At 39.5% G+C, this 12,965-nt stretch overlaps 1 protein-coding gene across 1 annotated transcript; it reads left to right on the top strand.

Moving 5' to 3' along the window:
* The first annotated feature begins 2,614 nt into the window (after nucleotides 1-2,614).
* LOC134577618 (transcription factor HES-5-like) lies at nucleotides 2,615-5,255 on the top strand. The gene is made up of 3 exons (XM_063436460.1): nucleotides 2,615-2,732; nucleotides 3,012-3,192; nucleotides 4,528-5,255. The coding sequence occupies exons 1-3, from the start codon at nucleotides 2,664-2,666 to the stop codon at nucleotides 4,782-4,784; spliced, it is 507 nt and encodes a 168-aa protein (XP_063292530.1). The 5' UTR covers nucleotides 2,615-2,663; the 3' UTR covers nucleotides 4,785-5,255.
* The last annotated feature ends 7,710 nt before the right edge of the window (nucleotides 5,256-12,965 follow it).

Below are 12,965 nucleotides of genomic sequence, written 5' to 3'. Positions count from 1 at the left end.
AAAACAGGCATTCTGTACATCCAGGAGTTTTCTGTGTCTTGCAAAATTGATCTGTATCACAGATATTGAATTCTTTTTGTATATGTGCTCTGTGATTTAAAATGCCTGTGTCATAATATTCTGTTATCTCAAATGATTAACCTTAGTGAAATCTTTTTTCCTTTCCTCGAATTTTGATTACATTACAAGTCTGTGTAAGTGGATGGTATTTTGTTTTGTTTTATTTGGTTTATATTTACTAAACTGAGTTTGTATCTCTTTATTTACCATGTAGTTCTTATCATTTCCTATTCTATACTACTTGAATATTTTGTTATAAAATATTTACTAAATGAAAATCCGTAGAAGTGTCCACTAGACCATGCGGTCTTATACAGGTCTGTTCTCTAAGTCTGTCGTCATTTAAAATTTGACTTGTCCATGATATAAAGTCCTTATGGTGTCTAATGATATCTTTCGATTGCATTGGAATTTCATTGAGATTTATTGAGAAAGAACAAGAGTTATTATGGGTTAAGAAACATTCTTTTGGTTTCTATGGTGATTTCTATTTAACATTTGCCCGACGAATGGTTTTGTCTTGATAAATATCCCTCTATATTAAGTAAAAGTTTCCAAAGATACAGTGTTTTAAATAAGGAATAGAGCAGCAGTGTAAGTTCGTTATAGCTTTTATATGGGACTCTTCCCTATACTTAATTTTAGAAAGCAATTGACATGCAGCACTTACATAACTGTTGTTGGCTCAGACATGGATCCCCCAATTGCCAGCCTTCCTATGTAATAGGCAAATCTTCAGGTTTTTTTTTTTTACTAACAATAAGATAATTATTCAGGAAGGGTGCCATTAATTAATTACTCTGGCCTTTCATCATTAAATAGCGTAAATTATAGGCATGGTTAAGCGAAAGAGATAAACTGGTATTCAACAAGAACCCCAGGGCTACTTTTACTAAAATAATGAGTCTTTTTAGACTGGATGCTAGTCTTGAAAAACAGGTTGTACAGCAAGTACAGTGACTCCCAAATACATGCATTATATGGAACTGGTAACAGAGTACTGTTATTATTATTACTGGTATTTATATAGCGCCAGCATATTCCGTAGCGCTTTACAATATTAGAAATGTTTTTTAAGTGTCCATTTGAGCTAAAGATATGTTAATAAAACCTGAGAGAGAGGAGACAATGAATCTGCAAATGTATTTAGAGCAAGCATGACAAGTGATAAAATGAAAGTGCAGACTATGCAGATTGAGTGGAGGGAGGTAAACTTGCTGAGATTAAATATTTTAAGTCACACTTAATCAGTGCAAAAAATGGTGCATCTCATTAGAGAGCTGGCATCTCAAACGTTGGCTTCTGAGATGTTGTTAAACTGCAGCTCTCTACACTTTTTTGGTAATCTATTGCTATTTTTGGAGTTGTAGGCCATCAACCTCTGGGGGCCCACAATTTGAAATCTCTATTTTAGAGAATATGTTACTTTTGAAAATTATACACAGCTCTAGTTCTGAAAGTTGACTAATAATGTTGATAATTATCTTTTATTTTAAATACCAAGCTTTTTTTTTTTTTTTTTTTTGGCTTTGCATTAAGCATGTCAAGGCACAGAGTGGCATACAATGCAAATCAGTAAAATGCCAGGATGCAATACAAGTCAGCCTGTGAACACATATAAAACACACATCATTGTGAAAACGCATGTGTCAAGCATTACGAGATGTAGATGATCAAAAGTATATGATCAAGTTATCATGCAAAATGCAATTGTAAAAAAACTGACCCTTTATAAACTTAAATGTAAAGGGTCCTCCTTAATTTTGGAGCAGTCAGCAGATATTGTTTTGTGTGACTATTATGTTTTTCCAAACATACACTGCTTGCCTTTTATTCTTGTGCTAAACATTGCTTCTAAAACTAAAACTGTACCCACCGAAAAACATGCAGGGTTTTAATCACGCTGAAATGTGTGTCATTTCACGCTCTCTACTCACCCACACTGCCTTGAAGATATTTCGAATTGGAGTTATAATTGTTGAAACATTATATAACTTATTGATAAATTATTTGAGAATGGCCTGTACCAATAAATTCAATCTTCATATTAGTTTTTTTTAAAATATATATTCAATAGTTGCATTATTATTATTATTAATATTAATATTATTATCTCATTATTCATTTAAAATGAATTAATCAAAATGCTTTTGGCCAGGACTGTAAAAGTAAAACTATACATCGCTTTCTGTTTTTAATACTGTAGATGAACAGGTGTCACTGGAATGTTATCATTCTGTAGAATCAGGCAGTAGCCCTGGTTTTTATGAGATTTCAGCTTTCCCACGGTTAAATGTCTCATTTGTGTCATGTTAAAATTGTACTACACCCAGTCCACCTGTTCTTCTGCTTGGGAGGGAAATAGCCTCGGGGATATGGTCAGACCTTTCAGACACACTTTTGCCATATCTATTGTATTTGTTTGTCTTGCTTGTTTTCTTTTATTTGTTCATGAGTGTGGGAAACTGTAATTGTATAATAGTTGTCTGTCAGCATGGGCTGTGCAATATAAAACCACATGAGCTTTTGCTAGAAAGCCCTCATTTCTCTTTAATGCAATAAAGCTAGCATCTTCTAGTAGAGAAGGAACTACTGTACATACAATGGCACCGAATGGCTACATGTTTCAGGATTCTACACAATCAAAACAAATTGGAATAAAAGCAAATAAGGTACTTACAAAAAAAGATATTATTATAATATTACTACTAATAATAATTTTCTTAATGCATTAGATTTGGTCCTATTATTGCATGCACAGAAATATTTTGTCTGTATTTTTTTGGAATACAAGGGGGGCAGTTCATCAACATTTTGTGTAAAATGCTAAATAGTAAGTATGCATTAGAATAAAATAGGTTGGTTTGTATGGAATGTTTTCTTCTTTAGTAAATATGGTGTTAGAAGATTGCGTCAATGCTGAAATAACATGTTATGGGTTTTTTTTTTAGATAAGGAAGCCGGTTATAGAGAAGATGAGGAGAGATCGTATTAATAGCAGTATTGAAAAACTCCGGATTTTATTGGAAAAAGATATTCAGATACATCACCCTCACTCGAAACTGGAGAAAGCAGATATATTAGAAATGGCTGTTACCTACCTTCAACAGCACAGACAGCAGCAGACGAATGGTAAGTTTCACACAACAGTTAAAAGATATGATTGACAACTGTCTCCTTTAAATAAACAAATATGTAATTTTTTGCTGTCAGGATTATTTCTTAAACTCTGTTTGTAGCAAATGAAAATATAAAATGTAGAGAAAAACAGCTGATCTGGGAAAATTTTCCAATTCAGACATAGTCATAGCTTGGTTATTTAGCCTACATTTTGACATTCAGATTTTATTTGTAAGTTTTTGACACAAAGAATAGTCTATTTTTTGGGGGGGGGGTAGGGGAGGGGGTTAGTTCTGAACCTAAACTGGCTATAAAAGTAGAAAATACAGATTTGTAAATGTTACTGGAGTAAATATTAAGGTATTGTTCCTTTCTTCTTGTTAGATGAACAAGTCGCATAATTTATTCAAGATTCTCGCAGGCTGGATTACGTTCTAAAATATTTATACAATACAGTGTGAGCTGATGTGAATTCAAAACTAATTCAAAGTGGATTTCAGATTTAAGGCCGTAATAGGCAAATTTAGCAAAATATTTGAGCTATGTTTTCAATTCAGCTAAACTTTAAAATCACGTTAAATTGTTGATAATCACGCTTTAGATAACCCTGTAAATGTAAAAGAAACACGACACCTGCTTTGAATATTAATCATCTATCTGTCTGTGTATTCAATTTTATCAAAAACAGATAAAGTGAATTGTAAACTCAAAACTAATTTTGCTAAATTTAGGCTGAAATAGCAAAGTTTGGAATATATAAATTGGTAATTTGACTGGCCTACAACCTACCCCCTCCCTGTGGTGTTCCCTGCCTATCATTGTGTTCCAAGTTACATAAAATTGACATTGATCACGTAAAAGTGAAAATTCCACATTCTCAATGTGGCTAAGCAAAGGCAGTTCTGGGCACTGAGGAGAGCCCTGTTCCTAAACTGTAAACAGAACAACTAAACTAAACTGTGGCAGTTATGTTGCTTATAGTGTGCTTTTAATTGCAATCATTTTGATATAATACATTCGTCAAATATTTAGCCGTTTAACAGTATTGTATGCATTATATGCAATTTTCTATCAAACATAATAGGATTGAATCAAACTTTGAAAGATGAAGATGAGAAATGTGTTAATCGCTAAACTGTGAGATTATCACAGATTAGGCAAAATGTGCTGAATTCTACAATATGGCTAATTTGCAATTCCACTGTTGACTTGCCACAATTTATTGTTTAATTAATATGTCCCATTCGATTTCTATGATTTCTTTGCTTAACAGTCTTAAAAATATATTTATCTAAATTTTCCGTGTTATTTAAAGTTAATGATTTTTGTTTATCTCTCTCTCTGAAGATGCTCAGTACTGCATGACAAATGATCAAGATTCCTACTATGAAGGTTACTATCTGTGCCTTAAAGAAACAATGGGTTTTCTGCATAAACAGAACCCGGAACTGTATGTACAATCACAATCATTACATCATCTTGACTTGGAAAAAAATGGAACAGACTCCAAAAAGTGCCTAGTACGTTCACCTAAAACAGTCTTCCAGCTAAGAACTTCCTATCAGACTTCACAATGTCCCGAGAATATATGGAGACCTTGGTAGTCACCTTTATACAAACTTTAACAGAGTGACTACAGAAAGCACCCCTCATTACCCACTGTGTAAAGTGAATGGAGACCTTTATATGCATGAGCGAAACTTCTGCCAGGGTTACAAAATGAGGGCCAAGTCTTCAAGCTTGTCAATGTTAAATCTGAGGCATTTTAAGACAGGAAGAAGACGCACAAAACAAAATGATATCTTGCATTAAACTGAGCAGGCATATAAAATGGCTATAAATATATATTTTGTAGCATACTAAACTCGGAAGTGCCCGAAGCACCACTTGACGTGTTAAAAGGTGCCAATCATGGCTTGCCAACTACTGGATGTCAATTGTGGTTGGAGAGAAAGTCCTGGTCTGGGCCACCACAGGATATTCGGGGCAGTAGAGGTTTGAATAAAACTATGTAACATTTACCTGACTCTCAATATCTTCAAATAAAAATACATATATAATAATATATGTTTATATATAATAATTAATATATATTTAATGTTAGCAGGTAACAGTATGAAAAGCAATGAGTATTGAGGTGCTATATGTTTTTATTGGCAAGATTTGTATTTGGAACTAACTAGACAAATCTAGACCAAAACAGCAGAGATCTAAATAATATCCTGTTACCATCTCAGCTACATATAATATGCTAGCTGTTCAGTGTAACTCACTGTTTACTGAGCAATCCACAAAATATGCAAACAGGGTAAGAAAAGCAAGTGCATGCTTGGAGATCTCATCAGCTCAAGAGATGTAAAGCATTTGGAAATGTCAAAGACTGCCCATATCACCTTAATGTAAATGTTAACGTAAAAGAAACTTTAATTGACTGATATAATGCTTTACCAAATGTCAGGTCAGCAGCTCTTTGAAGTGTTTTGCGGGGAAATAGTGTTTTTGTTTTTTCTTCACAGGGGTAACGGGTGCAGTGCATCCAGGTATCCCTTTACAGTCACCCACCATCCTAGCTTATTAAAATTGTGTGTGGTTGTAGTAAGAACCCACCCTTTCTCCTCGCCTGCCCCCATAAACTTACAGTCACCTGTCATGCAACCAATCTGTCTTATACTGTCAAATCCAGTTGCATTCACTCAGTCACATAACATGTTACATAGCCCAATCCAGTCACACACAACTACCCACCTATTCACATTCACCCAGCCACACACACTGTCACATACAGCTACCCACCTATTCACATTCACCCAGCTACACACACTGTCACATACAGCTACCCACCTAATCACATTCACCACACTCTAAAATCCACCGATTTATTAACAGGCCCTCATTCACACATTACAAACAGGTGCACATGCACCAATTACATATGTAATCACGTACACACATTTGTAAGACATATGCAGCTTTAGGCTGGTTTAGGATTTTGGGAATGGTAAGTATGTTCCACCAACCTATGTCTTATGATTATTATTACTAGTGACCATGTTTCCCTGGATTTTTAAGAAATGTGCTTTCTATGGTGGCCTTTATTATAATAGGAGTGAGGCATATAAAACAATTTTTTTTTAATTTAGTCATATTTTTTCATGGTATCCAGAGAGGTCAGATACTAGAATTAACAAGAAGGAAAAGTGGTATAATATTTCCAAATTGGGAGCATTCAACATAATCTGGTCTGACTGGTTTTATTAAAGGACTGGAATACGCTAATTGTGTCCATAATTGCTCTGATATATTTGTATTTTTTTATATATATTGAATGCGTGAATCTAGGGTGTTAAAAATAAATTGTAAAATAATGCACTGACATTGTATACCAAAAGACTATACAAGTAATATATATATATATATATATTGTTCAATAAAAAGTATTTTGATAATGAATTTTGTGTTTGATCTGTTTGCTTATAAGATAACACAGGACGAGTTCCATGAACAATCCAGCTACATAAAACCCTTATTTTTTTTACGTAGCAGATAGAAAAAGTAAATTCAATTGTTTTATATAACGACAAACTGGGGGAATTTAACTCCAAATGTTGGCTCAGAAAGAACAACCAAGAACAGCAACTCACCAAGTTTAATGACATTTACCAGTGGGGGATAGAGATTTGTTAAAAAATTAATTCTACTAATAACAACCGTCGAATAGTCAAGAATGGCAGACTTAACACCAAGAATAATTTATGTATGTAGCCAGGGATAAAGGTACCCCTCACTGCACTGAATGTGGTGGTTATTTTAGATTTGAGACAAAGGAAATAAGCATTTAAGCATTCCGTGGATCTCTTTTGGGCTTGGATTGAACCAGAGGGCTTGAGGGGGTATATCTGGCCCAATCAGGACATCTCTTGGTTAACAAATTATTGGACAAGGGGGATTGGTGACTGCAATTTATTACCTTCCTCCATGCCATGTGAAAAGTATGGAGGAAGGAGGAGGGTCTTACCCATCATGCTTACCTGGTTTTGGTAAAGCGGTCATGTGGGGAGGAGGAAGAGGGGATTTTTCATCAATCTCCATTTGTCTGGTTTACTGGAAGGGCCATTTGCTGTGCTCTCTCAATTTTGGGGGTTTCCCATTCATTGGTTATTTTTTTACATTAAAATAAAAAACAGTTAGCAAAATGCTAAAATTGGGCCAATAGAATTTAAAATTGATTTTACCCTGGTTTTAATCCTGGTAATACAAGCTTTTTGTAACAAACAATATTCTTTTCCTAAAGGAACACAAACATAGTATTCCTGACACTATAGTGTTAAACCCCCTATTTAGGTCACCGAGCCCCTGTTAGAGCAGTGAAAATTTGCTTTTTACTCACCTTTTCTCCCACTCCACGCTGGCCTTGTCTTGCTCTGCCCCCATGGGTGAGATAATCAAACTTAATGATCTCAGCCAACCAAATGCTTTCCCGTAGGAAAGCATTGGGAGGCTATTGCACATGCGCTGTAAAACACAGAGCTGCACCAATCAGAATCTCTGCATCGGGATTAATTGAATCAATGCATCTCTATGGGGAACGTTCAGCGTCTCCATGCAGGGCATGGAGACTCTGAATGCCAGTGCTGCACACTATGACACTGACACAGAAAACATGTCTAGAGGGCGTCTGAATGACTGCCACTAGAGGTGTTACTAGACAGTAATGCAAACACTGATTTTTCTCTGATTAAGCTGTAGTTGTTCTGGTGACTATAGTGTCCCTTTAACCTTTCCATCCCAACAGCCGATGCTGGAAGTAGAAGAGTGCATCTGCACCTCCCCATTCAGTGTAGTGACGACCATCTAGTCACACATGAGGCGGGGGAATTTGGGGGCCATTCATTAAGTACAACCTTGTGTTTTTTTATCTTCAAACCATCACTCATTTGGAATGCCAACTTCATTACCATCTTTTTTAATTTTTAAGAAAAATACTTAAAATGTCAGACTTTGGTGTGTAGTCCAACACTTTATTCATAATTTTCCGCCAAATCCTTACAGCCTTCTTGTGATAACATGGGTGCAGTGTAAAAAAAAGATCGACCAACATAACCAGAATTTTGGATGTGTCACGACTACTAATGTGATCCAACGCGAAAAACTATGTAACATCTACATAGAATAGAAAACAGACAGAACGTAAACCGATCCTTTGAATGGCCGGAAAGATAGAGAATAGTCAAGGGAAAGCCGAGATCTAGGGAGCCATAAATACACAAGATCGATAAGAGAGCCAAGTCAGGGAAACCAGAGATTAGAGTAGTCAGGAATAGCCAAAGACAAATACCAGGAATATCAAATACAAGGACAAGAAAACGCACTCTCGGATACCAGGAACGGAAACCACGACAGGGCAATGGGCTAGGGAATTCAGGAGTTTAAATACCCCTCCTTGGGCTGTGATTGGTCAGAGCTTGGCCTCTGACCCCAGAACGTGCGTGTGCGTTGGCATTGTGATGTCATATGCATGTTTGCGTGACCTTTGGAGGCAGGGCTACTAATGGCCGAGACCTCGTGGTCGGCGCCATTTTGGATCCCACGTGTGGATGGGACAGATGCCCCAGCGGGTCGGCTGAACAGGTAATTTTGCCAACCTGGGGGTTTCCCATTCATTGGTCACCGACCCCCTGTTAGAGCAGTGAAAATTTGCAGTGAAAACTTTTTACTCACCTTTTCTCCCACGCAATGCTGGGCTCGCTGTGGCTGGCCTTGTCTTGCTCTACCCCCATGGCTAAGATAATCAAACTTGAGGATCTCAGCCAACGTGGTGCGACCACGTGAAGTCGCGAGCCGGGGGCCGTGACAGGATTGAAACACTCTAAACCTTTGCAATAACACACACTGTTACATCACTATAGTGGACTGTTACTGGGTCAGGAGATTGATTGAATCTCATTGAAACCTACATTTTGTTTTTATGAGAATACATATATATCTTGATAAAGACACGCTGGGGGTCAAAAATAGGTGCAGCCTTTATATCTATATATTTAAAAATATTTTAAATATATATATATATATATATATATATTAATTGTTTATTATTATTTTTTTTATTAACTTCAAATCCATTGCAATATAAGAAAATATATTAAAACCACTTAGAGCTACATTTTTTTTTTGTTTACAGATCAGTCTAATATTGGTATAGTTTATACTTAGTTTTATATTGTATTCATTTAAAAGAGTAATTGGTTTCAAGAACATTAAAACAAACACATGTTTTGCATTGATGTGTGCAATGTGGGTTGAATTCACATGAGTCCAGGTCACAAAATTAATTAGTGAATCCCTTTTGAATTGTGATGAAGTGAAGGTTCCCAAGGGACAATCTGCAGGCCAGAGATAATGGATCGACTCATCATTAAAAACCTATAAATGAATTTGCAACAGCGGAATCAGTAGCTCATTACTAGGAGAAATCTTTATTAACGTGTCACCACCTGATTTAAATGGTAGAGACCTTAATGATCACATAACAGCCTGTTAATTTTTTGATTTTCTAAAAATTAATTATTATTACATTTTCAGGACTGATTTACACACATTTTTAAAGTTCTTTTCATGGTGTTTGGTTCGGATGCTTTTTCGCATTATGCTTTTCCAGGCATCTACTCACTTTTCTGTTGGTGGATGATTTAGGCCCTGGGGAGATAGCGCAGCTAAGCGGACAAGGGCACATGTAGGAATGTGGGGATAGATGCATGGGATTGGTTGGGAAAGAGTGTGTGGGTGGGATTATGTTCTTTTTAAGTTAGTGTGGGGGAACATTAGGTTGCCTGAGGTGTCGTGCCCATCGAGCGTGGGGGAGTAAGAGGGGAGGTGGGGGAGTAAGAAGAGGGGAGGGGGGGAATAAGAAGAGGGGGAGTAAAAAGAGGGGAGGGGGAGCAAGAGGGGAGGTGGGGGAGTAAGAAGGGGGAGGGGGAGTAAGAAGGGGGAGGGAGAGTAAGAGGAGGGGAGGGGGAGAGTAAGAAGAGGAGGAGAGTGAGGGGGGAGTAAGAAGAAGGGGGAGTAAGAAGAGGGGAGGGGGGAGTAAGATGGGGTGGGGAGTAAGAAGAGGGGAGGGGGAGTAAGAAGAGGGGAGGGGGAGTTAGAGGGGAGGGGGAGAGTGAGGGGGGAAGTAAGAAGAGGGGAGGGGGAGTAAGAGGAGGTGGGGAGTAAGAAGAGGGGAGGGGAAGTAAGAAGAAGGGGGAGTAAGAAGAAGGGAGGGGGAGTAAGAGGAGGGGAGGGGGAGTAAGAGGGGAGGGGGGAGTAAGAAGAGGGGAGGGGGAGTAAGAGGGGGAGGGGGATTTTGAGGGGAGGGGGGAAGTAAGAAGAGGGGAGGGGGAGTAAGAGGGGAGGGGGGTAAGAGGGGAGGGGGAGGGGGGTAAGAAGAGGGAGAGGGGGAATAAGAAGAGGGGGAGGGGGAGTAAGAAGAGGGGGAGTAAGAAGGAGGGGAGATAAGAAAAAGGGGGGAAGAAGAGGGGGAGGTGGAGTAAGAAGAGGGAGAGGGGGAATAAGAAGAGGGGGGAGTAAGAAGGAGGGGAGATAAGAAAAGAAGGGGGTGAGTAAGAAGAGGGGGGAGTAAGAAGGAGGGGAGATAAGAAAAAGAGGGGGTAAGAAGAAGAAGAAGGGGAAGTAAGAAGAAGAGGGGGAGGGGGAGTAAGAAGAAGAGGGGGAAGGGGAGTAAGAAGGAGGGGAGATAAGAAAAAGAGGGGGGAAGGGGAGGGGGAGTAAGAAGAGGGAGAGGGGGAATAAGAAGGAGGGGAGATGAGAAAAAGAAGGGGGTAAGAAGAAGAAGGGGGAGTAAGAAAAATAGGGGGGAGTAAGAAGAAGAAGGAGTGGAGATAAGAAGAAGAAGAAGGGTGAGTAAGAAGAAGAAGAGTGGGGAGTAAGAAGAAGAAGGGGGAGTAAGAAGGAGAGGGGGAAGTAAGAAGAAGAGTGGGGAGTAAGAAGAAGAAGGGGGAGTAAGAAGGAGAGGGGGAAGTAAGAAGAAGAGGGGGGAGTAAGAAGAAGAAGAAGAAGGGGGTAAGAAGAAGAAGGGGGTAAGAAGAAGGGGGTAAGAAGAAGGGGGTGTAAGAAGAAGGAGAAGAGGGGGTAAGGAGAAGAGGGGGTAAGAAGAAGAAGGGGGAGTAAGAAGAAGTAGGAGGGTTAAGAAGAAGAAGGGGGAGTAAGAAGAACACAGGGAGGAGGGGGGTAAGAAGAACACGGTGGGGGTGAGGAGAACACATAGAGGGAGGAGTGAGAAGAACACAGGGAGGGTGGAGGGGGGATGAGAAGAGCACAGGGAGGGTGGGTGAGTGTGAGAAGAGACCGCTAAGGGAGGGTGGGGGAGAGCTCTAAGGGACAGAAGGGACAGCTCTATAGGACAGGGGGCAAGACAGGGAGCTCTTTCATACTATGCGCGCACGCACACACACACACACAATGCATCCCTATACATACACAGAAACACACAATGCATCCCTATACATACACAGAAACACAACATGCTTCTCATACACACAGAGAAACACACAATGCATCCATTACACACACACACAATGCAACCCTTACACACAAAGACAATGCATCATTTGCACACATACACAGAAACAGACAATGCAAACACACACACACTGCTTTTCTTACATAGAGACAAACACAATGCATCTCTTACACCAGGGCCGGACTGGGAAAAAAATTAGGCCCGGGCATTTTTCAATCAGAGCGGCCCCCTAAGAAGGGGGCGGGGCCAGAGAGGGTGTGTTTTGTCATCACTAATGACAAGCACACCCCCTCTCAAAGTGAGCAAGTTGGTTCAATGCGCAGAGCCGCGCTGAAGAGCTCTGGCATTAGAAAAAGGCTTGCGCTGTGTTTGCTTTTAAATTGTCTCTGGTGTCTCCACAAGTGGGATACCAGAGGACAATTGGGCCAGGAAAGTGTATGGTGCATGTGTTTGGAGCCTGCTTGTGAAATTGCGTGTGTGTTGAGTGTGGTGTGGTATTGTGTAAATAGGTCAATTTCATTTGTGTTTGTGGTGTAATATGTGTGGCTAGGGGCTGTAGATAGTGTGTGTATAGGGGGCATAGTGTTATAGGGGATGTAGCGAGTGTGTGCATACAGGCTGTAGTGTGTGTGTGTGTATAGGTGACGTAGTGTGTGTAGGGGTTGTAGAGAGGGTGTGTAGGAGATCTAGTGTGTAAAGGACCCAGAGTGTGTATAGGAGATTATGTGTGTGTGTGTATATATATAGAGGATTAAGAGTGCATATAGGGTAAGGGATCTAGCGTGTATCTGGAGCGTAATGTGTGTGGTGGTGCAGTGTGAGGGGTGCTGTAGTGTGTGTGTTTGTATATATATATATATATATATATATATTTGGACGTATTGTATGTGTGAGGGGCGCAGTGTGTGTGTATTTAAGAGGGGTGCTGTGTGTGAGGGTGTTTTTATCTGCCGTCACATTCTAGGTTTCTAATTTTCTTTGTCTGTTAACTCACTGAGGGTTATTTTATATATGTGTATGTGTGTGAGCGAGGGTGCTGTCTGTCTGATGGTGCTGTCTGTCTGAGGGTGCTGTCTGTCTGAGGGTGCTGTCTGTCTGAGGGTGCTGTCTGTCTGAGGGTGCTGTATGTGAGTGAGGGTGCTGTCTGTGAGTGAGGGTGCTGTGTGTGTCTGAAGGTGATGTGTGCTGAGTGTCTGAGGGCGCTGTGTGTCTGGGTGCGCTGTGTGTCTGGGTGCGCTGTGTGTCTGGGTGCGCTGTGTGTCTGCGTGCG

Source organism: Pelobates fuscus, chromosome 11 (assembly GCF_036172605.1).
Source record: "Pelobates fuscus isolate aPelFus1 chromosome 11, aPelFus1.pri, whole genome shotgun sequence".
In the NCBI taxonomy this organism is placed as follows: Eukaryota; Metazoa; Chordata; class Amphibia; order Anura; family Pelobatidae; genus Pelobates; species Pelobates fuscus.
This window is presented reverse-complemented; position numbering and strand designations above follow the sequence as displayed.

Bases quoted from the DNA above. Each gene is read 5' to 3' on its own strand.
- LOC134577618 (XM_063436460.1), top strand. From the start codon at position 2,664: ATGGCACCGAATGGCTACATGTTTCAGGATTCTACACAATCAAAACAA. The intron at 2,733-3,011 runs GTACTTACAAAA...TTTTTTTTTTAG, and splicing joins TTGGAATAAAAGCAAATAAG to ATAAGGAAGCCGGTTATAGA. The intron at 3,193-4,527 runs GTAAGTTTCACA...CTCTCTCTGAAG, and splicing joins CAGACAGCAGCAGACGAATG to ATGCTCAGTACTGCATGACA.